Genomic DNA, 24,199 nt, shown 5'->3' with positions numbered 1-24,199 from the left:
AAGTTGCTTTTAAATCCAGTCCAGTTGCAAGAAAGTCAAAGAGTAGTTAGTTAAAAATTAATTCCAATTGTAAAAATAAATTGAGATAAAAGAGTGATATATTGGTATTGTAGGGAAGATATTACAAATAAACGATGAAGGAAATAGCAAAAAAATTGCAAGGAATCGTTTTGTCAGAGTCCAAACGACAATAATCAAATAGGCACAAAATCTCGTGCCCTGCAGCCTCTCCAAAGACATCGGGACCACCAATGCCAATACTTTGATTTTAGAATACTTAAAAAAATAAATGTCAATTGTCAACTCGAACGGCAAATGGCAATGTCAAAACAAGTCTTAAATGGTTTTAAAACTGGTCTAAATTCCTTTAAGTTATTTTAAAAAATTAGAAAATGTTGCTTAGGCGATGTATATATATTCCGAATTCATATAGACTGCTTAAAAAACTATCTCTTAAAACAACTCAACATACTGTCGGTTTAAGGCCACCGACGGTATGTAATTGTTTTAGAAACGAACAATACAGGTTATGTTTTGTTTTCTTATACGTTGTATTATTTTAATTTAGTATTAATTATACCTTACATATATTAATCCCAAAATTATTACATGTTTCATATGATAAAGTTAATTATTTACAGATTTATAAATACAGATGGTACCAAGATATCCGAAAAAGTTACTGACCAGGATAATGTATTACCCGATAGTATCTCTCATTCACCAAATGATAAGTCTTTTAAACTATACAAGTCATCAATGGCTTCGGAGGAGCTGTTAGAAAAATTAGTAGCTGGTTTATCAAGTGACATACACCAGAAGAGGAGAGTTTACAAGAATGATTTTACAAGAGTGATAAACAAGGTGAAAGAATTAAATTTCTCCACCAAAAAGCAAGGGTTGCTCTTAATCAGTTGTTGTGCAGAATTACTACCCGATGAAAGTCCATCATGTAGAATGGATTTGCTTGAACAGGTTTGGATGGCATTAAAGTGAGTATTTTATTTCAATATCTTCTACAGCTTAATGGGCGGGCTTGACTGAAGAAATTACACAACTTTAAGATAGTCAGGAAATATAAGAATTTTTGGTATTATCTAATGAAAGTACCAAAGTTACATTTCTAGTACTACCTTTTTCGATATACTTGGAGTCTTAGAAGTAAATAAACCCATTATTTATTCATTCATACTTCCTTGACTTTCTACAAAATATGCAAATATTATAAATGCACAAGTTTGAATGTATGGGTGTTACTACATATTTGTAAATGGCTTAACAAAATGCTGTTATAATCTAGCGCAGATGTAAAATAACCAATCTGATATAAGTGTTGAAACATGTATTTACTATTAGACAACTTATTTAATTGATTCTGTCGCTTTTAACTCAGAGCAATACTTCTCGTCAAGACTCAAGTTACGCGCCAATCTATCCATACTTCTAGTGACATTGACAGCTGTCAGCTAGGGACGTGCCGTTTATGCCGATAATCTAGAGTTGCGCCAATTCTATAGCACGGTACTAATATTATTCCTAACATTACTTTCAGGCCACATACAGAATTTGATGTTGCTCATTACAATGAGTTGTTGAAAGTATACATAGCCAATAACAGAACACTTAATGTTAGCTCATTTATACAACAAATGGGTAAAGTAAAACCTAATATTTTGACTTATGAGTTGATACTTCGAGCTCTCGGAGAGGTAAATATAAAATTGTTAATTATAACTAAGCTTTAAGCAGAAACTATTATAATAAAAAGGAAAAAAATTAAATTATAATATATATAAAAATGTCTATATATCAGCTACCCTTCAGTGCAAGTCTGGACGAAATCGACCCAGTCATTTCGGAGATTACCCACAACAAACGCGGCTTGCGGACACATAGACAGACAAAAAAAAATCTTTTGATATTACAGACACTGCAATTTTATTATATGTACACAGATATATTAGCTACTACAAATAATGTTATGGTATTTGTATTTGTAAGTAATACTTTTTAATTTCAGGTTGGAGATCTAAACCAAGCAACAGAGGTGATAGCAAATATGAAATCTTCAGAAATACCTGCAACAGAAGAGATTTTTAATTCTTTGATTATATGTCAAGGAAAATCAGGGTAAGTTTCTACAGACACATATTCATGACATTCTATGAAATACTACTATCAATGTTGCCTTAAGTCACATTTTAACTGACAGTTAAGATTTTGCCTAAACATGAATAATAACAGTTCAATTCTTCAGTTAAAATTGGCAGAACTAAATATCTGAACAGCTTTAGACTGTGTTGTTTTTGTAAGCTTCTATTACCCTATTTTGTGTTTTAGTGTGAAAAACGTATAGCATTCCAATTGAATATAATATAATCAGGAAAGTAAAATTTACATAAAATTTGCCTATGTGTTCTTCCGGACTAACCTCTTCATGTATACCAAATGTCATAGAAATCCGTTAATCTATTTCTACAAACTAACACTCATCTGAACATTCTCATTAACATAAAATTTATGTATTATTCCAGTAATCTAGGCAACATTAAAGAAGTTCTAACAATGATGAAATCTCTAAAACTCGAACCCTCAGCAGACACATATACAGCTACTATCAGAGCGTACGCATTTAATAAGAAGCAAGATCTTGTTTTAAATGAAATGCAGAAAGCCAAACAGCACGGAATCCAATTTGGTGAAACTCATATTATGAAAATTGTAAAAATGTTGGCTGCAGTTGGCTTGAATGATGCTATACCTAAGGTAAATTGATTTTTTATCTAAATTTGTATTTTTCGAATACTAAAAATTTTTTGTATATCTAAGTATACCAATATTATAAAAAGTAAATATTTAAATTTTTGTGTGTATTAATAACTCAAAAACTACTAGGCTGATGTCAAAAATTCTTTTACCAATAAAAAGCTATGTTTTCAGCGAGTAACAGGCTATATTTTTAATTTCACGAGAGCGAGGACGCGAGCAACAGCTAGTTATTAACTTTTTTATTGTGTTTTTCTTATTTCAGGTTCTTAAATTCCTACCAGAAGAAATTCTTAAAACACCATCAATAACACCCTATATGCAGAGTGTTTCAACATCATTGGTGTTTCAAAATCAGCCTATAGCTGCTTTGGCAATATACAAATGTCTTCCGTTACCATCATTTGGCCCCAAAGATGACCAAGGTTTGCATGGACGAAGCTTGGTCAGAGATTGTGTAAAGGCATCTATAGTAAGTTACTCTTACTTACTAATATTATAATAGTCAAAGTATAAATGAATGTACGTTTGTTAGAGTTTGTAGCCTAAACTGCTGAATAGATCTCGATTAAATTTGGCACAGATATACGACAAAGTTTGGCTGCGTACATTGCTTACTTAAAAAGTTTTTTTTTAACTCCGCGCATATGCAATCACGTGCGAAAGCTGGTAAAGCATAATTAAGTGTAAAGTAAAACATTTGGTACTTGTAAAATCATTGAAATATTGTTAAAATTCAAGTTTTTTTTCTCATATCTTCCGATTAGTCTATTTTAGACTAGCGTAATTTTAAACATTATTCTTATATCTTCTCATAATTGGTGGAAATAAGTAAAGTGATATTTACTCAATAATAAACAATTTGAAATGTGGGTTTGTTAAGTCAGCCTTATCCATGTTCAAATCTGTCAACACATGGAAAAATCTTCAACAAATTGTTACTTGTCAAGCATGGTTTACAGATTTAAAGCATTTGTGCATCTTTTAGGGCTCTGGTGTGATAACTCTTATAGCTGAGGAACTGATGTCATCAGGTAGAAATCCTATAGCATTACAGAATGCTTCTGAAGCAGCGCTACAGCTGGGCAAAGTGCCCTTAGCTTTGGACTTGTTCACTCGGATGAAACAAATGGGCATGCCAGTTAGACCACATTATTTCTGGCCTATATTACTTCACATGTCAAAGACATATGGAGAAAAAGGTTTGTGTAATACAATTAAATTTTTATTAATTTACACTATTATAAAAAGTAAAGATTTGTATTTTTGTATGTATTCGATTCATGTAAAAACTACTAGGCCAATTATAAAATTCTCTCACCACTAGAAAGGTAATATATCTGTGAGTAACATAGGCTATATTGTTTAATTTTGCCTAGACGAAGTCGCGTGCAACAGCTATTATTTTATAATCTTACTAATATTAATATGAAATAATAGATGGATGTTTGTTACTATCTCTAAAACTCATTAAGAGATTTTGCTGAAATTTGTCATATATGTAGAACAAAAACTGGAAGAACACATATATTAAGTTTGTTTTTTAATTCCGCGCGGACAGAATAACGGGCGATAGTTAGTTATATGTTTCAATATGACAACACTATTTTACTTATTCATGAATTGCTACTAACAAAACTAAAATTTGAGGTTATTTTCGACATTTACCTTTGTTTAACGCATTTTTTTTTATTTAAATGTATTATAGGTATAATGAACACACTATCTACTATGGTAAAAATGGACGTGAAGCCAGACTATGAGACAATCATGACTTACACTTTACCATACGTCAGTTTCACGTCTCCGCAGAACTTGATGAAGAAGTTTCAAGACACCGGCCTGTCTGTCTCCACTGTACTCACTCCGATGATGGAAACACTATTAAATACAGGACAAGTGAGAGCTGCTAGTGAAATTTGTAAGTATTTTTAGATATTCTCAATTATACTTCATATTTCCCTGTAAAAATAAATAAAAAAAAAACTTCATATTAATATAATAAATTCGAAAGTTTAGATCAATGTTTGTTAAAGTTTGTAGCCTAAACGTCTGAACGGATTTCGATGAAATTTTGTAAAACTGTAGAGGATAGCCTGGAAGAATATATAGACTACTAGCTTTCGCCCGCGACTTCGTCTGCCTGGATTTAAAAAAAAAAAACAAAATCAAGTACCCTATGTGTTCTTCCAGAATGTCCTCTACATCTCTACGAAATTGCATAGAGATATGTTCAGTCGTTTAGGCTACAAACCCTAATAAACATCCATCCATCCATTAATTCCACGCGGATGGAGTCGCGGATGGAATCGCGGGCGAGAGCTAGTTCTCTATAAACAATCGCACAACTGTGTACGATTGTCTATTGTTTCTCAGCAATTAAATTGTTTAGTTGCACAACTAAAATACGAGTAGTGTGCACCTTCATATAAGCTCATAGGAATCAAGGGGCGACAAAACAGTTGTGCGATAGTTTAGTCAAAGGTGTGCGCACACTCTAAGACATGCAATCTTACTAATATTATAAATGCGAAAGTTTAGATGGATGGATGTTTGTTAGAGTTTGTAGCCTTAACGGCTGAACGGATCTCGATGAAGTTTGGCATAAATGTAGAGGATAGTCTGGAAGAACACACAGGCTACACACTTTTGTTTTTTTTTTTAATTCCACGCGGACGGAGTCGCGAGCGAAAGCTAGTGTGTAATAAAAGTGTTTTTTATAGGTGAATTATTTGATGGGAAAGTAGATGCGGATGTACTATTACGATCTATAGTAAAAGGTTACCTAATCAGTTTGGATGTGAAATCCACAATACATGTTCTAGAAGATGTCACTGCTAAAGCTCTAGACAAAAATAAAGACTGGGTGGGAAGGTTTTTGTGTGTTTTTATGAGGCATAAGAAAGTAAAAGAGGATTTATCAGATTTTATGGCTATTGTACAGGTTAGTAATAAATTCTTTATACAGTATGGATTATTAATTTATTATTATTATTTGATTACTATTTACTTTGAGTATTGAAAAAGTTAATTTTACTATAAATTAATAACAGTGTAATAAATTTAATTTTTTTTTGTAAAATATCTTCGATCTGCAAAATACTTCTAGATATGTACAGAATTCAACATAATTTTTTGTTTCTTTTTTGTTTTTGAACCATATTTGAAACACCCTGTACTAATGAATCCATTTTTTAGGCTTTAAAAGAAACATCCCTTAAGATATCGACATCCGCGGCGGACTATTGTATATCTAGACTTCCAGAAATCTACGATGCAGATACTACTGAGAATTTTAGGAACAACCTCATTGATATCACTGATGAACGACTGATAGACGAAAGCGATATATTTGTACAGCAAATGCCACATCCTGTAAGTTTTTTTAATTTTCTTTTATGTCAATATATAAGAAGCTATTCAGTGCTATCGTACTGTACTAATATTATTAAAGGAAATGTTTGTAATTTGTATGTATTGAAATAACTCAAAAACTACTAAGCCAATTTTAAAAATTCTCTCACCATTAGAAAGCTACGCTATCAGTCAGTAACATAGGCTATATATTTTAATATTTTTTTTAATTTCACGCGGGCAAAGTCGCGGACAACACTTAGTAAATTATAAAGGCGAAAATTGGATAAATGGATGTTTATTAGAGTTCTAATCTAAATGGCTGAACGGATCTCGGTGAAATTTGGCTTAGATGTAGAGGATAGTCTGGAAGAACACATAGGCTACTTACTTTTTTATTGCACGCGGGCGGAGTCACGGGCAAAAGCTAGTCTACTATATATATTTGTTAAGGGCCACTTATAAAATTACACAAAACGTCCACAGCAAGACTTGTTAGAAAAAATAAAAATAAAGGATTTTTTTTATTTTTTGTAGAAAAACATGAATGAACTATCTCTAAGGGCACATCTGAATGAATTAGAGGCTAAGGGTATGAACACACGCGGCGTATTACGGAAATTACTGCAACAGTACTGCAGAGAGAACAACTTGCCCGCCGCACTGGAAATACTTGACAAGTGTAAGAAAGAAGGGGTAAGTATTTAAATTGCTAGTAAAATAATGCAATAACGGGCAACTTAATGATGTTTTATAATTGCTAAGTAAAATTCAAGTACACTATCTCATTATAACTTCTTGTCAATATTAAAAAAAACACAAGATTTTCTTTGCACTGCAGTTTTCTTGTTATGTGTGTGATTTTCTTTCCCTTCGTCTACCATAATCTATTCGACATGTTTTAGGCAACTCTAAATACCCTAGATTTTTACAAGTAAATGTGTTTCTATCGAATTCGAATTTTATTTGTACTTTTACTCGATGTTACGCTGAAGGAAAACATCATGATACATGTATCTGTAAATAAATTTAAAGATATTTGTAAAGTGAACCCGCAGTGGGTCAGCGTTTTATGACCTAATCAGGTCTGACTTAGGCTAGACTTCAAGCCCTTCAGTTTTGTTAAAGCTGATGAAATTCCAGTAGCGATGTTTTCTAGGTATTCTTATCGGCGGGTATGAAAGCAGCTATATTCGACCTACACGTGAAGTTAGGCGAACTAGAGGCGGCGGAGCTCGAGCTCGTCGAACTAAACAAATCATTCCCTAATTTCACTCTAGATGAGTTTAAAATCATCGATTTCGCTACTTTAATGGTGTATAGGAACAAGATAAAACCTGCATTCGATTTGATTATCGAACAATCAAAAAATAGGTAAGATTTAACTATTTTTTATACTATGTGGTGGTAAACAAGAGAGCTGAATTTGTCGAGAAAGCGAAGCGATTGCTGCCTATATAATCCACAATTGCAGATGCGTTGCCTATCCTGAAACAACGGAGGAGACGTACCTAAAAAAGATCATTTCCCCTTCCTATGCGTCCCTTTTGCCGTCAAATCCACTTTCCTTTCCCATCCTTTCCGTATAAGAAAATAGTGATAAAGGAAAGAGACTAAAATTAGGCCTCCGGCACCACACTCATCAGACTGTACGCGGAATTGCTTCCACTTCACGCCTGTTTTCTGTGTGGTCGCGGTATTACGGAGCCGGCCCTACAGTATAAGGATATTAAAGCGGGCCTTACCACTGTTATATTAATTTCGCCTAAATGGCTGAACAGATCTAGAAGAAATTTGGGGTAGACGTAGAGAATAGTCTGGAAGAAAACATAGGCTACTCACTTTTGTTTCTTTTTAATTTTATGCGGACGGAGTCGCGGTCAAAAACTAGTATGTATATAATTTAACCGACTAATGTCGGTAGTGAAATAATCCGTTCAAAGATACATATGTGTTAAGTCAACCCACAGAGAGCGTAGTTGACTATGGCCTAGTCACTCGTAGGCTCCGAGCCCCTCAATGGGGTTATATAGTGACGTTCTATCATCATTCACTGTGTGTCCAGACGTGTGATAGGCGGCAGGAACGTGTCTATGAACTGCTGGCGGCTGCTGTCGGCCGTGGCTGCCCGCGGCACCGCCGACAGCACGCGTCGCATGTTCACACTGCTCACTGACCTGCGATACTGTAAACCCACTAATACTATCCTGGGACCACTTGTACGAGTGCATCTCAATAAGTATGTATACTAAGGTACAGTTAAGGATGTATATTTCCCACCCATGTAAACGTGAAACATTGAAACTGCACTGCTCATGCACTGATGGTGATAATGTGTCACATATTGTAAATGGTCTGATGACAACCCAACGTGTAAATGTAATGGAAATATTTTTGTTACCTTATCTGACAGTGACGTCATTTTTAAGCTATCTGAGCCTCTATCAGCCGGTGGTGGGACAGGCCCTTAATATAATTTAATGTTCGAAAGATACGGATCTCTTACCACGATTGGATTGATTTAGCCACTGATAAAGCATGGTTCCATGCGCCATGGTGTGCTGACTTAACCCCGCTGCTTCAAATATGCCGAAATATTTGAAGCTAAAACAATCCAATCGTGGTAAGAAATCCGTATCTTTTGAGCATTGTAAAAACCACAACAGTTGTCATATTGATCACATTCATCTTTTACTATAGACAGTAAGGTTCTTTTCCCTTGAAATCTATTTATTAGAATGCGACAAATAAAACTTATTTCCAGTAACAATATAGAAGAGGCTACAAAGGAATTTGTCTCTTTAGCGAATAAATACAACAAGACTCCATTGAAACACGAATTGCTGTGTAAAATATTAACGTCTATGGGAGACGGCGGTTCCGAAGACACTTTCATTATAAACGAAAAGAGTAACGGCAGTATGAATAAATTGGTCCAGAAAGTATTAAACATTGATAAGAAAGTTCATGGTCCGGGAGATGTACAGGTATGGTTTATTACTAGACTAGCTTACGCCCGTGACTCCCTCCGCGTGGTATTAAAACAAACAAACGTGAGTAGCCTATGTGTTCTTCTAGACTTCTTTACGTCTATGCTAAATTTAATCGAGATCCGTTCAGCAGATTAAGCTACAAACTCTAACAAATATCCATTCATCTAAACTTTCTCATTTATCGTAAGATAGAGTTTCCCAACAGTGAAATGGATTTTAAATCCAAGCAGTACTTTCGGTGCATTTTCTCTTTATTAGTATAGATAATATTTTAATTCCACAGCTTACTTTATTGGCGGCGTTAGCAGACGTTGGTTATAAACGGACCTTACGCAAGTTGCTTTTGGACCCCAAGGTCAAGTTCCATCCAGACGCCTTATTGAGGTATTGCGAAAGATTTGCTGATGAGAAGAAAATGTCTGCCTTGGAAACTGTAGCAGAATGCGTCAAGGATCTACGATACTTCAATGTTCAAGATTTATATAATTTGATGCTAGAAGTATATCGTAAGTAAACTCCATTTGATTTAAAAATTAACTTTTACCCGCTATTCTATTTCAGTAATAAAAAAAAATCAAAAGTAAATGCCATATGTGAACTTCCATACTATGCTCTACATGCAAATTTTCATCGAAATCCGTTCAACAGTTTAAGCTACAAATTAAATAACATACATCCATCCAACCATCTAAACTTTCGCATTTAAAGTTATTAATTTATGTGGAAATGTCAGCTTTGTATAGTGTTATCTCTTTCACTCCTCCAATCATGAGTATTATACACCTGCTGTCTCTGTTTTGTGTGGGAATGAGAATGTCTTAAGTGTTTCTGCTTTAGAGTGCTTATTTTAATAGAGAAAGATTAACATTTTCTTATAGCCCTCCAGGTAAAGTATTGAATTAGTAATAACGCTGTTTAAAAACACATCATATATAAAAATATACGGAACTCATAAAAACTTATTTCTGTACTTTTTGGTGCGTTTAGATAATTGTACAATCGAATTTACATTGTCTAGATGCGTTATTTTTGCTACCAACGTTCCAATAGAGAAAACTGAAATGTTATTTTTTGTTTTAGAACGTGATAATAATTACAATGACGGACTCGCACTTTGGAATAAAATGCAAGAAGCCGATGTCACTCCCTCTCAGAAGTTTGTACGTAACTTGTGTTCTCTGTGCACGGCCAATAACAAAGAAATACCATCAGACCTCGCTATGCTACTTGGTAAGGAGACCAGACAAGCCACTTTGTAAATTATTTGTTTTTTTTTTTAACTTTATGACGTCAATTTTAATATTTATATGTTGACTTGTGAATGTAGAATCTGTGATATTAAATTATTGTGTTGTAATTTAATAAAACGTTTTTGAAAATGTTTCTGTGTTTTCTTTTGATATTTAAATATAAGTGTTCAAATTAATGGTGAAGAAATTAATTTCAAAGTATTTCTATATTATTTTTCGGCTCTTACTCAAGTCAATTTTTTTTACGGTGATGGTGATATTTTTAATTTAATCGAGATCCGTTTAGCAGTTTACGGTACACACTCTAACAAATATCCATCTATCTAAACTTTCGCATTTATAATATAACTAGCAAAAAAAGTTTAAAAATAGACATTTCCGACCTAGTACAAGTTTAAAAGTACTGAAATATGTTATAGGAATTGAAATAAAAAATCGTCAGTGATGTGTAAACGCGTTTATTTGTTCATCAAATAATATCAATAAGCTTTAGTACTATTTAGGTCTTCTATTATTTTCTGATTCAGTTGCTCTAATACTTCCAAGGCTTCCTTCTTAATTGGTTCATAATCAGCTTTAAGAGTAATCGACGCTATATCCTCTTCTAAAATACTCTTCCTATTTTCAAGATTGGCCACTTGGTCTTCTAAACTGTTGAGTTTTGAATACATCTCATTTCCATCTAACGCCGCCTAAAAAAACAAATCACTAAGTAATAAGGTTGCAAGTATTGCTCTATCTTTAAGTTTAAAAATTTGTTTATTTTGTACCTGAATTTTCTTCAGTTTATTAGCTGCTTCTAAAACTGCGCTTTCAGTAGGCGTTAGTTTTTCCTTTAAAACTTGCAGCTCATTTTGTAATTCCTTTTTCTGTATTTCGCCTATTAAAATAAATAATAATTTTATGTTAGAACTAATAACTTTTAGCAATAAATTAATTTAATAAATCCTTTGACCTTCGTCTCGCAGTTTTTCAAGATCAGAAAGCGTCACAAGTTCTTCTTCCATTACTCTTGTTTTTTCAGGTAACGTAAGTAGTTCTGCTAACAAACGTTCGCGAGTAGCTTCTACCTAAAATGAAGAAATAATAAATTATTAAATTACTGGTTGTTAAATTTCTTAATGGCTAAATAAGCAACCGTACTTTCTTTAGATTAGTTTGAAATCTCTCATAATCCTTCATCAAGGTCTCCACAGATTTTTTACTTTCATCGTATGCCATAGTATACCCATCTCTTTTCTTCAATGAATCTATCTCGCTCAGATCTAAGTCGATATTGGAGCTGCTATGTTCTAATGCGAATACAATATCTTTCTCTAGTTGATCGATTTTATCTTTTTCTTTTGCAAGATTCTCTTCGTATGTGGACAAAAATGCGTCCATTGTTTCTTCTCGTTTCTTCAATTCTCTATATTTTTGATGACGTTCGGAATTACCTTCTTCGAGATCCTGAAATTTATGTCTGTTTTAGTATTAACTTTAGTTTTAAAATTTACCATTGAAAACATTTTTATAATATCACCTGCTCGGCCTCTTCTATCAACTCTTGAATTTTAGCTATTTGCTGTTTTAAGTTTGCTGCATTACTATCTAGTGAAGCAATCGCAGCATTGTCTTCTCGAACCTGTGAAAAGTATGTCTATCGTTAATTTTTCATACTCAATTTAATTCCGAACGGAAAAAGATACCAAAAAATATATCAGATACTTACCTGTTGTAACAATTTCTCTCGTTCCTCTTGTGGATCTAAGCGATTATTTATTTCATTCTTAAGACTGTCACGTTTCTCCTCAGCAGTCGCCAATCGTCGATGTAAATCCAATAAGTGCACCTTTATCTAGAAAACATACATACCTTTTTGCATTATACAATCCTAGTAAAATATGATGACCATTATTGACTTGTACCTGAGACATGGAAATCTCTCTGTTAAATTCTTCTTTCTCCTTACTTAGATGATCGATTTGTGATCTAGCTTGTTCTGCTTCTTCTCTTAAAGATACCGCAGTAGCTTCAAGTTCGTTATATTGTTGCCTTTGCTCCGGCGTCATTTCTGATAGTAGTACTGATATTGTTGATCGTTCCTGTTAAAAATTATCATAAAGAATGTATAATAAAATTGTCGTTAACTGAACTTATGACCTCTGTACCTTATCCATTTGTTCCCTTAATTGCCTTAGTTGGCTCTCTTTCCTTTGTTTCTCTAAAAATACTTGTTCGACTTCTTCCTGCAACTTTTTGTTACTAACTTCTAATTCTCTTGTTTGTTCTTCCACGGATTGCTTAGATGCTTCTCCGTTAGTAATACGAATGGCTGTATTATAGTCTGATAATCGTCCTTGTAGATCTATAAAAAGTGTAAGTCGTATATGTCTTATCGTATATTAGAATAGAAATTCCTAACAATTTTACGATCTTCAGCTGATGGAATTTTAAAAGGTAAAATTTTAAAATAATTCACAGGATCGCATACAAATTATTGCATTTGAGACAAGACTGTAAGAATTAAGATTTTTGAAGTGCTTGTGATGTATTATGCATTTCATATTTCCTGTGTGTTGGTTTACTTCACCAATTTAGCCAAGATAAAGTGCAAACATTGCAATGGTAATTCTAACTACTGTTATGATAAGACAAATACCTTCATCGTTTAATGCATTTTGTGTGTAAAGATAAAGATATGCTATTCGAAGTAGAACACATTAAGGAACAATTGTTCGTTTTATAATAAGCATAAACTAAAGGCAAAAATATTATATCTTTATCGCCTAAAACCACAAAAAAATGTTAAACACTGATGCAAAATGCCTTTAAATTACACAATCTATCATGACGGAAGTATTAAGAATGAAATTAAATTCAAAATGTAATATTACCAGTCAATTCTTGCGCAAGTTCCCGTACTCGTTTTTCATAATGTTTCTTAGCTGATTTTTCTCTTTCTCCCGACTCAACTTTATCGCTTAGTCGAGCTATCTCCGCCTTGATCTCACGCACCTTGACCTGCATCAGCTCTTCCCAGTATCTTTTATCTTGCAGCTGTCGCGTTCGGAATCCTCGTGCAGTTCCTGTGCGAAGTCCTGATATGCCTTGTTGGGTTATTGGCCTATCGATCTATATAACCAGATTTATTTCTTTAATTATAACTATAAAACACGGCTACTGACTTAAACTGCAACAAGAGGTTACGATAAAAATTGCTGGTGCATAAATGGTTTGTCTGAGGTACAATTTTACAGATACGACACCTATTCCTAACATCTGCAACAAACTCGGCTAGTATTAACAGTAAGTATCACGAGGTTTAGTCACTTTACCATAGAGAATCCAGTCATGGCAGTTGGCTGTCGGCTAGCAGTAGGCGGTGCGGGTCCAAAGCCAGCAGTCGAGAGACGAGACGCCGTGCTACCCCGGTACGCAGAAGTAGGTCTCATGCTGCCGCTTCTGTGTATTTAATTTCAATAAGTAAATAGCAATCAGAATGTAAAAGACATACTTCTCAGCATCTTCCTTATCCTCCTCACGTAGGGTCGACACAATTATTGTCCTCCGCATAACTCCGTCATTCGTCATCTCAGTCATCACTCCCTCAACCTGATGAAGTCACCTTTTACGCAATCCATCCATCTCTTTCTAGGTCTACCTCTACCGATGTGCTCTTCCACTTTCATAACTAACGTCCTCCTTGTTACGTACCATTCATCCCACCTTAAGATAGAAGACATAAGTACTTCTATAGAAATAATTGCATGGTACGTTTTATCAACCATAAACTGGTATTTCGGTATTCATATCCTAGATAAATTACTTTCGGTATTCTAAGTTGAAATTACCTGGACACCGCAGACCCGGTATTGGTATATTCTCGATAGCCTCTCCTAGACACGGGTCGTGGGGCGTCAGTTCGTCTGACCGCGCTCGTTCTGTCCACAACACTGCCCTCGGAAAAATCCATAACGATAATTGTAACGTTATAGCGACGGTAAAATAATTAAATAACCGACTTGATTGTCACGCGCAATAGCTTTGTTGTTTACACGTTGTTATGGCAACGACAATATGCGTGACGTCATGGATTTGCCAGACTGTTAAAAAACAGATGATAATATAATTGCTAAGTACACGAGTAATAAGTAAACAAAATAGCAAATCGTCTTTAAAAAGTCAGCGATATCGCATGGAATTTATAGAACTAGGATTCTAGATAAACTTTTCGAGATTCTGCTAAATTATCGGCGAATTTGTAGGTCTTCAGAGTTAGATCCTCTGGAATAATAAAGAATGGTTGATTAACCTGCCGACTGACTGCGGTTTATCAAATCGCTTCTTAGCGATTACTTCTTAGTAAAGGTCGCTTTGATCCTGTAGATAGGGAAGCAAATCTATCTAGCCGATATTTTGTAAATACGCAAAAACCATGTAATTTTATGCCTATGTGACTAAAAGGACAACATGCGTCGTGTCTCCGTCGACGATTCATCATTGTATGTACGCGGTGCACCTACGCGATGCATACGACGCAAGGATATAATACTAGTTTCAAAGATTTACGTTACCTTGAGTACGAAAGGTCTTATACTCATATATATAGCTTGCATAGCTTTAATTTACACGTGTCAATAGAAGGCAAAAGAAAATTCCAACAGAGAAAGTAAGTGTTTTGATTCGAAATATTAGTAAAAACATTAAACAAAATATTCGGAAATGTGAAGTATTCTGCCACCATCGTTTAAAGGCCTAGATAAAATTCCTTTGCATTAGCATAAATACCGATTACGATAGGAAGGACAAATATAGGACATAGCTCAGTGTGTTAGGAATTCCCTTAGTAGCAGTTGACGGCAATTATTGTTAGAACTAAAAATGTTTTACAACATTTTAAAAGTATTAATTTTTATACATCCAATTTGTGGTTTTGTATTCGACGGTCGATTTAAACATTTGGTAAAAGAAGTAACTTCCTTGATACAGTTTGGACCTCCTGTTCACGAAACTAAATGGTTGGAACAGAAGCTTGATCATTTTGATGACAACGAAAATCGTAAATGGAAAATGCAGTATTTTAAAAGAAACGATTTTTGGAAACCAAATGGCCCAGTCATTCTATTTATTGGCGGCGAAGCTGCAGCATCGCCTGGTTTTTTATATGGGGGTATGGCTTATGAATTGGCAAAAGAGACGAATGGTGTGATTTTTGCATCGGAACACAGATATTATGGTAAAAGTGTACCTTTGAAATTTAATACTGTCGATGATTTTAAGTATTTAAGCGCAAGACAATCTCTCGCCGACAACGCACATCTAATACGAACAATTAAATTAAATCCACTTTATTCTAAAGCCAAAATTGTTGTGATCGGTGGCACTTATTCCGGAAACTTAGCAGCTTGGATGAGGTTATTGTACCCAGAATTGGTTGACGCAGCAGTAGCCAGTAGTGCACCAGTTTTAGCAAAGAAAGATTTTTACGAATACCTAGAAAAGGTAAACGACGTATATGAAAAATATGGCACTAATGACTGCTTAGCTAAAATAAAAGATAAATTCAAAAGATACGAAACCTTATTAGAATCTCAAGATGGTATCGAACAGCTAAAGAAGGAAGAGAATATTTGTCCCGATACTGATTTGAGTGTACCAGAAAACAAACAAACGTTTTTCCTTACTAAGACATCTGAATTTATGGGGGAAGTACAATATGGTCGCGTTGACGATATTAAATATCGCTGTGAACATTTTAATGAAACCATAGAAAGTCAACTTGATGTCGAACCGAATTTATGGAGAGAAGAAAGCCAATGTCACGACTACGATTTCAACAGAATGGTTGATTATAGTTACAAAAATAAATCTAGCTTTATCGCTTGTTGGACATATCAAACATGTACCGAGTTCGGATACTTCCAGAGTTCTACTTCTAGTAAACAACCCTTTACGAATAATATACCGGTAGATTACTATGTTAAATTATGCATGAAAGCATTTGGTTCTGAATTCAACGATACGAGAGTAGATAATGGAATAAATAAAGTGAACGACATTTATGAAGGCTTACATCCAAATGTAACCAAAGTCGTCTTTGTAAACGGGGACATGGACCCGTGGAGTACAATTGGAATTTTAGAAGACGTATCTCATGACGCTCCAGCTATTATTATTCCTCGTGCATCTCATTGTAGAGATTTAGTTGTAAGTCACAATGACGAAGTAGAGTTGCAAGAAGCTGTAAAACACATCAAAGACTTGATTAAGAAATGGATAGGAGTTGGAGAATTCATTTGAATATATTTGATTTACTTGCATTATTAAAAACATAACAACATCTTTATTTTTTTTTCTAATCAAACAAGTCAGTAATGAAAACATCAACTAGAAAGGTAGAGGAAGACCGAAGTAAGTATGGATGGATTGTGTGAACGAGGATATGCTTAGAAAAGGAGTGGATTCCGATATGATGGTTGATAGATGTATGGAAGAGCAACACATACTGTGCCTACCCTCTGCAGCTGTTTTGGTAAAAAATATGGAATTGAAATAAAATAAAGAACATTATTAGAAATAATTTTATATTTTACTCATACATATTTTCCTTAAAATAGGTTACTCATTAACCAACACCCTGCGATATACGAAGAGGATGTTGATGCTATTCTAATCAATCAAATTTAATTCAGGGGCAACACTTCTATTTAATCTGTCGAACAATTCAAAGATATCCAACTTTTCGTCATTACAAAGCGTTTATTCTAGAATGTTCAATTGTTTTTAATTTTTAATATACAATATTCAATAAAATTTTATTATAATTTACAAAACAAAATCAATAAATAGTACGTTTAAGTTTTGTCAAATAAATTCGTAAATGCCGTTTCATTTCCATTGTGTTTTTTAATATTTTTTCTGTGATTCATTTAATTTTCTCACTTAAAGTCATTGAATTTTATTAAATAATGTGACTTTTACGCTTATAAAAATTACAATAAAATGGTAACATGTGTAGCACCTCTGAAAATATAATTTTGAATTTACACCAATGTTACATGTTCGTTAATTAAATTAAAAATATACAAGTACAAAGTATAGACAAGTTAATGTTTATTCAAAAATAGTTTCGAAATTTAAATACCTTTAAAATATTTTGGACAATTTCAACTTCATACAATATCAAAACGTTGGAAATATTTCCAAAAACTCTTAATTTATTTTCATATTCGTGTAAAAGATATTGTCAATTTATTATTCTTACCATAATTATACAATTATATATCCTATATTTAAAATATTTGAGTATTGGTAAATAAGATAAATCAACGGATATCAAAAATAATTCAATGTTTAAAAATCCTAAAGTATAAAATATCTAATCGTCGAAATTAGTCTATATACAAAAGAGATTTATCGTAATTTTTATAAAGTTACAAATACTATATCTAAAAATATTATTTCCTACATTCTAATAACCTATAATATGTCCAGTACAAAACTACAATATCCACCAGCAGTTCAGCTGATATAAATAAGTATACAAAAAAACGATATTTCAAAGAATTGCTTACATCCCAACCCTGTATTGACTAGGATTGATACCTAACTTAAAAATACCATAAACAGATTTTGCTTTACAAAATCTATTTTACTTCGAAAATAGCATAAACAAGAAATAGATTATCATGTTCATCTACACTGACGTCTACATTATTGGCAGTGATAATTTAATACGATTATGCAAAGTATTTTACTTATAGAATCAATACTTATAAAAATGGTAAAAACATAGAACAAGCACGCTTCTACGACAGTAAGTTAATACGATCTATGACAAATTTACAAATTATCGTAATCGCTAAATAATATTGCCAGTATTCATCGAATCATAATCCGAATACGACGGACCGTCTGATATATCATAATTTACAAGAAGCACAAGTATTTACAGATTATCCAATAATTATACAGTCACATCGATATTATTGAAATCGCGAAACAAGAATAAACATTTAGCTTAAAAAACTTCGGTGTCTGCACCGACTAAAGATTCGAAATTACTCTCTCTTTCGACCATACTAGTCAACTATCAGATTCGATGTGGTCGAGCAATAGTTTATTAAAAAATCGATTTCAAATTTCGACAACATCGATGCAACGATATTCAATCGAGTTAATTCCTAATAGGTCCCGTGTAATCTAGTCCCATTCTCCGATGAACATTTGGCGAGCGTGCGGCGCGGGCGGGGGCGGGAAGCCGCGGCCGGGCACGGGCAGGCGGCCGTAAAGTGCGTAAGGGTCGTAATGCTCGCCATCTGAAAACAAAGTACTTTATATAAGGATTTTGTTACTAACTGACGTCACCGACAAGAGACATAGCACCAGAAATACTGTTCCTTCAGATTTAACAGTTTAAAAAATCCCTGTATCGAAACAACGAAAATTGACATTCCAAAATACAAAATTTAATAAATCTACGACAAATCAAAGACCTATGAATATAAATATGTGCGTGACAACTACAAGCGTGTTACATCGTGCTGTTCACGATCACGATCTCACGGCGACTTTCGTAAACATCTATATAAAGTATTAGATGCCATTAAAACAATTTATTGCATGTCCTAAATTTCCAGTCTTCGGTAGTATAAGTGTTAAAGGTTTTGGATACAATTATCAACTAAAGGGTGAAGCAAAGCTTGCAATGGCGAAGTCTGGCGATGGTATCCGAACGCCATGGTGAGTATGGTCTGAAAAATGCAGAAGAAAATCACAGAGCGCGATAGTAGAAGATAGATAGACGAGAAGAAGAATTGTAGAGGTGGAGTGAGATATAACAGTGTGACTTACAGGAAGCGAAAGGCGTAGTGCTACCAAGCGAAGCGTAAAACGGAAAGATTTATACCAGGACTGCAGCGAAGAGTCCGCGAAGTTAAAGTGCGGGGGTTAATTTCTATGTACACTATCGGGGCTGCTGGATGACCATGGGGCGCAGCTTTCGCTCTCTGTCGGGGTAGAATTGAAACATCAGCTTTTCCTTTTTCGGGTTACGCTCGTACGCACCGATTCCACTCTCGTAGGAGCGAGCGTGCCAGAGGGCTGTGGGCGGCATGGGCGCATGCGCGAAGGGCGGCATGTGTGGCAGGAAGGGCCCAGGGTGGGCATGCGCCACGCTGTAGCGCTTGCTGGGCACTGGCGCCTCCTTCAGCGTCAACCGCTCCGTCATCGTCGGTAGCACGTGCTTGCCATTTGCTTTCACGAAGTTAGGCACACGAGCGCGCAGACCGCAGTAGTACGGGTCATCTGGAAATTCATGATTTTTGGGTGTAAATGTAAGTGCCCTAAATATCGATGTTAATGAGACATTCATAGTTTTTTGCACCAAATTTGCAAACAATTTTGCAAAAATAGAGACTTGACTTGTATAAAAATCACTAACATCCTACGATAAATGTTAAGTAAACGGTTGTAATCATAAATCTACCCTTACATAGCGTTAGGCGAACCCCGATGTCACGCATAACATAAGTGATATAAACTTAAAGGGGAGAACATCTTCATGTCCAACATGTCGACGTGTTCTTTGACCGTGTTCAACGTTCTACATGTGGTGACTGTCACGTCCATTCCATGCTTGTTAGTCGTATATTCTAGAAGTATTTTCGTTTTTATTTTACTTAAAACATACTTTGTATGATGTTTTATATTATTCGACATTGCACAAAATCTCTCGGGTGGTCTTAGGAATTTTGATCCTAAACAACAATTTTCGTGACTACAACAAATTATAATTTGTTAGATAAACATAATGAGTTTCAGTGCACATGCTCAGTAAACGTTCCGCATCCTACGTCAAATGCCGTTTCAAATATCAAGGATAGTAAAATGCCAGGTGCGGCGAGGTTGCGACATAGCTCATTGTCTCGGTTACCTATGCCCCTAGCCTGCAGACTGGCACGAGGCGGCCGTCAATTTAGAACGTACCTATGTGAGCGAAATATGTCAGAATTGGTTTGTTACTATTTGTTTTAGTTACTGCTTTGCGTTGCGTTTCGTAGCGAGTACTAGAATAATCGTAGTTGAAACACGTTCCTCATATTTTACAGGTGGCGTTGTAAATCAGCAGTCGTGGACATCTCAGATTTATAAATGATTCGTCCGCGTCGGATTATTGATATAACGACGTTCACACCACTAGTGTTGCAGTTGTAAATAACGATTTTCGTGCATAAATCCTATGTATTGTCAAAGGCGTTCGCTGCAGGAATATATCAAGAATGACCTTGATAAACTACCTATTGTTACACGAATAGTGAATGTAAAAAGAAATATTGACTGTAGAGTCGATTATTTTAATAAAAAAAATTGCAATAAAAAGTCTACGTAAGAAAGCAGACAGTTAAATAAAATTGAAACAAAAGAAAGTGCGTAATCTTTCCAAAAATTAAAAAATATATAGGTACTTTTAGAATTCAGGACTTTTTTAAATATTATTTGATGATTTACAAGTTATCGTTAGTCACTATAGTTAAGTAAGTAATACTTAAATATGTATCAAATTATCTAGATCATTGACGTACTAAGTTAACCTAGTAATTGATATTATTGTAATTTTATACGCTGTTCTCACAAATATATTATTTTCTGTTTGTCCTTCATATTTAGTCGAACACGTATATAGTGTTAGTTCCAATTATTGAATTAAAACAATGAGTTTTTTAGAAAATTAGCTATCCATTACCACGACCACACAGAAGACAGGCGTGAAATGGAAGCAATTCCGTGTTTCGTCTGATTAGTGTGGTACCGGAGGCCTAATTTAAGTCCCTTTCTCTTTATCACCCTTTTCTTATAAGGAGAGGTTGGGAAGGGGAAGTGGATTTGACGGTGGATGAGATGCATAGGAAGGGGAAATGTCCCCTTTATGTGCGTCTCGTTTGCCACCTTATGTTATAAAAAAAAAGTTAAAAATAATAGATCCTGTTTCAGGTAGACACAAATTTATAGTTTTAACTCGTATTCATTAGGATTTATCCAGTTTTCGTGGTCAAAAATATCTCCTAAATGATTCATCGTACATTAACTGCCAAAAAGGTTGCACCCCGCCCAGGGTTCTATCCGGATTCATTAATTTTAAAACTGGTAAAACCGACCAATTTAACAAACCAACCGAACCACATTGTAGAAGAAACGCCTTATTGATAAAAAATTTAAAACTTTAATTTCAGAATAAAGACATTTTTATGTTGGGTTGATTAATTAAGTTTATTACAGTTAAAATATTTTCATTAATTCAACTTAGTTTGTTTCTTACAAAGTCGTAATTCCGCTTGCTAATTAAAATACCTGGCATGTGTTAAAATCTAACTACATGAGAAATTCTAGCTGCAGACATCTTTAAGGTGACCTCAGTTGTCTTGAACCCTTGTCTTTACTCTTTTTATATCTTTTTCAAGTCACACATTTGATGGGTTCTTAATAATGTAAGCATAGAAAGTTTCATGTAAAACGTTTTATCGCCATTTTAATAACATTTTTCAGATTTTTCAGGTCTCAAACACTCTTTGTTGTTCTTATATCATAAGAAATCTTACTAAAATTCTATCATACATACATGTAACATTGAAAGAAGAAGAAAATAGTAGAATTAGAATGGTAGTAAATTCATTATGAATACTAACCATATTTTTTGTTGTCCTTCCCTTTATCCGATTTACCTCTTGGGAACTGCGACGGGACGCGTCCGTTCACTTCAATGTCATCGTAGTCCGGCTGCAAATATGAAGGAAAAAGTTAGCCTAACAAATAATGTACCAGAAAAAAGATTTAATTAAAACATTAATACAAAAGCAAAAGAATAGGGGATGTTACTTTTATTTCTAAAGACTACAATAAAGAAGCGATCGATGTAAGATAGATAGAAACGATATATTCTAGATACATCCAGAAGCTGTCAAGTAAAACATAAATTAGAACCTTGTTGTCCGCAGTCGCTTTCCGTACTTGGTGTGTATAAGATAACATCAAAGAGATCTTTAAAAACGATGTTAGAGATATTGAAATATATGGAAACGTCAAGATTCGAAGATTTACAGTTTATGTTTAAAGTTCCTAATCGCGATTATTTACTTCCTTTCTATTCGATAAAGTACAGACAAGGTGAAGTATAAAGTAATAAAATCATTTGATCAGTCTTGAAGGAAAAGTCGCAAAGAAATCGATCTTTATGTCATTTCTTAAGAGATGAAACTCATAACGTAGGCACTATCTCAAAGCTTTACTAAGAAAAATATTGATTCAACTAAAAGTAATATTAACTAAACCCATATAGTAGTGTATCTTATCGCAAAAGAAATTATTCGCACCACCCAGCTTAACTTTTATTTACAATAGAGCCCGTAAACATTGCAAAATAAAAGCGGACAAAGGCGGGCGACATAATTCATGTATGTAGTGTCACAGTTACAACCTTTTAAAGGAATGTACTATTTGGATTACCAATAAAAGAAGATGGAAGGCGACCTCTAAAGGGCGTGTACTGCCATCTATCTTCAGCGGTCGTGAAATCACAGATGCGTTGGCGAAATGGGCTTTACCATTGTGTTCACACGACATGTTGAAAATAAGTTACAGATTTGACCAGATGACATATATCTTGCTCAAATAAGTGAGAATGTGAGATAAAGAAACAAGACGAACTAAAATCAAGAAATTGAATTTTCGGACGTTATTTGTATTCTTGGGTTGAAATTAGCTTCTGAATTAGATCTTAATTATTCTACTCAAATTTATTCTGCCTGCTTTTGTGTCGTATTTGATATGGATGGGTTTTCAATAAGAGCTGATTGGATATGCATTGGATGGATTTCATTATTCATGTCAGGCGACACTGATTCAGAATCACTTTGCGTAAATCGGTTCCCTTATCTCCATCATAATGTATTAAGTTCTTTTCATTTTGGAATTTTTTGCGGTTTAAGGGTCAGGGTCTCAACTCCATTAAAGTCAAGATACATGGACTTAATTTAGTTTGCGGACTGACAAATGGGATTGCTTTTGATATTTTGATGACAGCTTTGGATCACCATCTCGAATAATAGTATTCATAAAATGCGGATTAGAAATTATTATAAAATTAGCTGTTCCCGTGACGCTTCATCCGCATGAAATTATAAAAACTTTATTTTATTGTTTACGTTTGTCAAATTCTCAATTGCAAATTTCAAAATTACAGTTACCATAATAACCTTGCTTCCTTAATGTTGGTAGCTTGTAGTTTATGGTCCCTTTCCCACTTGAATATTTTACCATTTTTTTCCCTAAGTTTAACAATGAAAATATTTAGCCTAAAGCGTAAGTGTAGGGATTTTTATTTAAGGAAGATTTATTCAAAAATATGCTGTGATTGCTGACATCCTACGCCACAAGGAATTGTGTGTTTACGCTTTATCATATTAGTATAGATATAGATAAAATATAAATTGTTTTCATTCGTTGTTTGTAAGATTTAATGAAAGTAAAGAACTAAAACGAGATTTGAATATTTCCCGAAACTAATCTCGGCTTCTTGAAATTTTGTTGTATTAGTCATAAAGAATGTTATCTTCTAAGTGCTAATAAATTTGTGTTCAAACCATTACTGAACCCTTTTCAGAGTATTAATTAGGATTTATGAAAACGGTGATCCTGCAGGGAATATTTTTTACTTTGTAAACTGTAATGTCCAGATATGTTTTTATTTAAACAGCATAATGGAAATTGTCAAATTCTTGATAAAAGCATATAGACCCTGGAACATGGACTAACTTCAGATGTACCTAATTTTGATAATTGTTACTAGAAGACAAGGCA

General features: G+C 34.2%; 4 protein-coding genes across 7 annotated transcripts in view; 2 read left to right on the top strand and 2 right to left on the bottom strand.

The window, feature by feature from the left end:
• The first annotated feature begins 307 nt into the window (after positions 1-307).
• On the top strand, positions 308-10,494 carry LOC106099318 (leucine-rich PPR motif-containing protein, mitochondrial-like). Its single transcript, XM_013277830.1, has 16 exons — positions 308-526; positions 642-992; positions 1,553-1,709; positions 2,021-2,130; positions 2,535-2,766; positions 3,032-3,238; positions 3,755-3,968; positions 4,475-4,687; positions 5,490-5,710; positions 5,965-6,141; positions 6,658-6,816; positions 7,280-7,494; positions 8,186-8,359; positions 8,885-9,107; positions 9,397-9,619; positions 10,194-10,494. Exons 1-16 carry the CDS (start codon positions 393-395, stop codon positions 10,370-10,372), a joined length of 3,189 nt encoding a protein of 1,062 aa, XP_013133284.1. The 5' UTR covers positions 308-392; the 3' UTR covers positions 10,373-10,494.
• Positions 10,495-10,805: 311 nt separating this feature from the next.
• On the bottom strand, positions 10,806-14,447 carry LOC106099227 (intraflagellar transport protein 74 homolog). The gene is made up of 11 exons (XM_013277693.1): positions 14,197-14,447; positions 13,681-13,807; positions 13,240-13,477; positions 12,514-12,710; positions 12,271-12,447; positions 12,075-12,200; positions 11,886-11,987; positions 11,507-11,812; positions 11,319-11,433; positions 11,134-11,243; positions 10,806-11,055 (listed from the first exon to the last, which is right to left on the bottom strand). The coding sequence occupies exons 1-11, from the start codon at positions 14,316-14,318 to the stop codon at positions 10,843-10,845; spliced, it is 1,833 nt and encodes a 610-aa protein (XP_013133147.1). The 5' UTR covers positions 14,319-14,447; the 3' UTR covers positions 10,806-10,842.
• Positions 14,448-15,147: 700 nt separating this feature from the next.
• Positions 15,148-16,687, top strand: LOC106099289 (putative serine protease K12H4.7). The gene has a single exon (XM_013277792.1). The coding sequence runs from the start codon at positions 15,227-15,229 to the stop codon at positions 16,643-16,645; it is 1,419 nt and encodes a 472-aa protein (XP_013133246.1). The 5' UTR covers positions 15,148-15,226; the 3' UTR covers positions 16,646-16,687.
• A 224-nt stretch (positions 16,688-16,911) lies between these two features.
• LOC106099288 overlaps positions 16,912-24,199 on the bottom strand; it is a 121,077-nt gene continuing 113,789 nt past the window's right edge. For 3 of the 4 annotated variants that reach the window (XM_013277789.1, XM_013277791.1, XM_013277788.1), the window contains 3 exons: positions 22,030-22,120; positions 19,412-19,651; positions 16,912-18,663 (listed from right to left, as the gene is read on the bottom strand). In XM_013277789.1, coding sequence (XP_013133243.1) covers positions 18,548-18,663; positions 19,412-19,651; positions 22,030-22,120 — 447 coding nt within the window. In that variant the 3' untranslated portion in view covers positions 16,912-18,547. Of the gene's footprint in view, positions 18,664-19,253; positions 19,652-22,029; positions 22,121-24,199 lie in introns of all 4 variants that reach the window. The other variant, XR_001225369.1, reaches the window with a different exon arrangement.

The sequence above is a fragment of the Papilio polytes genome, unplaced genomic scaffold (genome assembly GCF_000836215.1).
Source record: "Papilio polytes unplaced genomic scaffold, Ppol_1.0 DF824135.1, whole genome shotgun sequence".
Classification (NCBI taxonomy): domain Eukaryota; kingdom Metazoa; phylum Arthropoda; class Insecta; order Lepidoptera; family Papilionidae; genus Papilio; species Papilio polytes.
The sequence above is the reverse complement of the archived record's forward strand: the minus strand, read 5'-3'. Positions and strand labels throughout refer to the sequence as shown.

What these genes read in the sequence shown, in the direction of transcription:
- LOC106099318 (XM_013277830.1), top strand. Translation starts at nt 393, where the DNA reads ATGTTGCTTAGGCGATGTATATATATTCCGAATTCATATAGACTGCTT. An exon ending in TACAGCAAATGCCACATCCT is followed by an intron (nt 6,142 to 6,657) that starts GTAAGTTTTTTT and finishes TATTTTTTGTAG; the next exon opens with AAAAACATGAATGAACTATC. An exon ending in ATCGAACAATCAAAAAATAG is followed by an intron (nt 7,495 to 8,185) that starts GTAAGATTTAAC and finishes CTGTGTGTCCAG; the next exon opens with ACGTGTGATAGGCGGCAGGA.
- LOC106099227 (XM_013277693.1), bottom strand. Translation starts at nt 14,318, where the DNA reads ATGGATTTTTCCGAGGGCAGTGTTGTGGACAGAACGAGCGCGGTCAGA. An exon ending in ACTTGCGCAAGAATTGACTG is followed by an intron (nt 12,711 to 13,239) that starts GTAATATTACAT and finishes CACTTTTTATAG; the next exon opens with ATCTACAAGGACGATTATCA. An exon ending in GAGAGATTTCCATGTCTCAG is followed by an intron (nt 12,201 to 12,270) that starts GTACAAGTCAAT and finishes TATGTTTTCTAG; the next exon opens with ATAAAGGTGCACTTATTGGA.
- LOC106099289 (XM_013277792.1), top strand. Translation starts at nt 15,227, where the DNA reads ATGTTTTACAACATTTTAAAAGTATTAATTTTTATACATCCAATTTGT.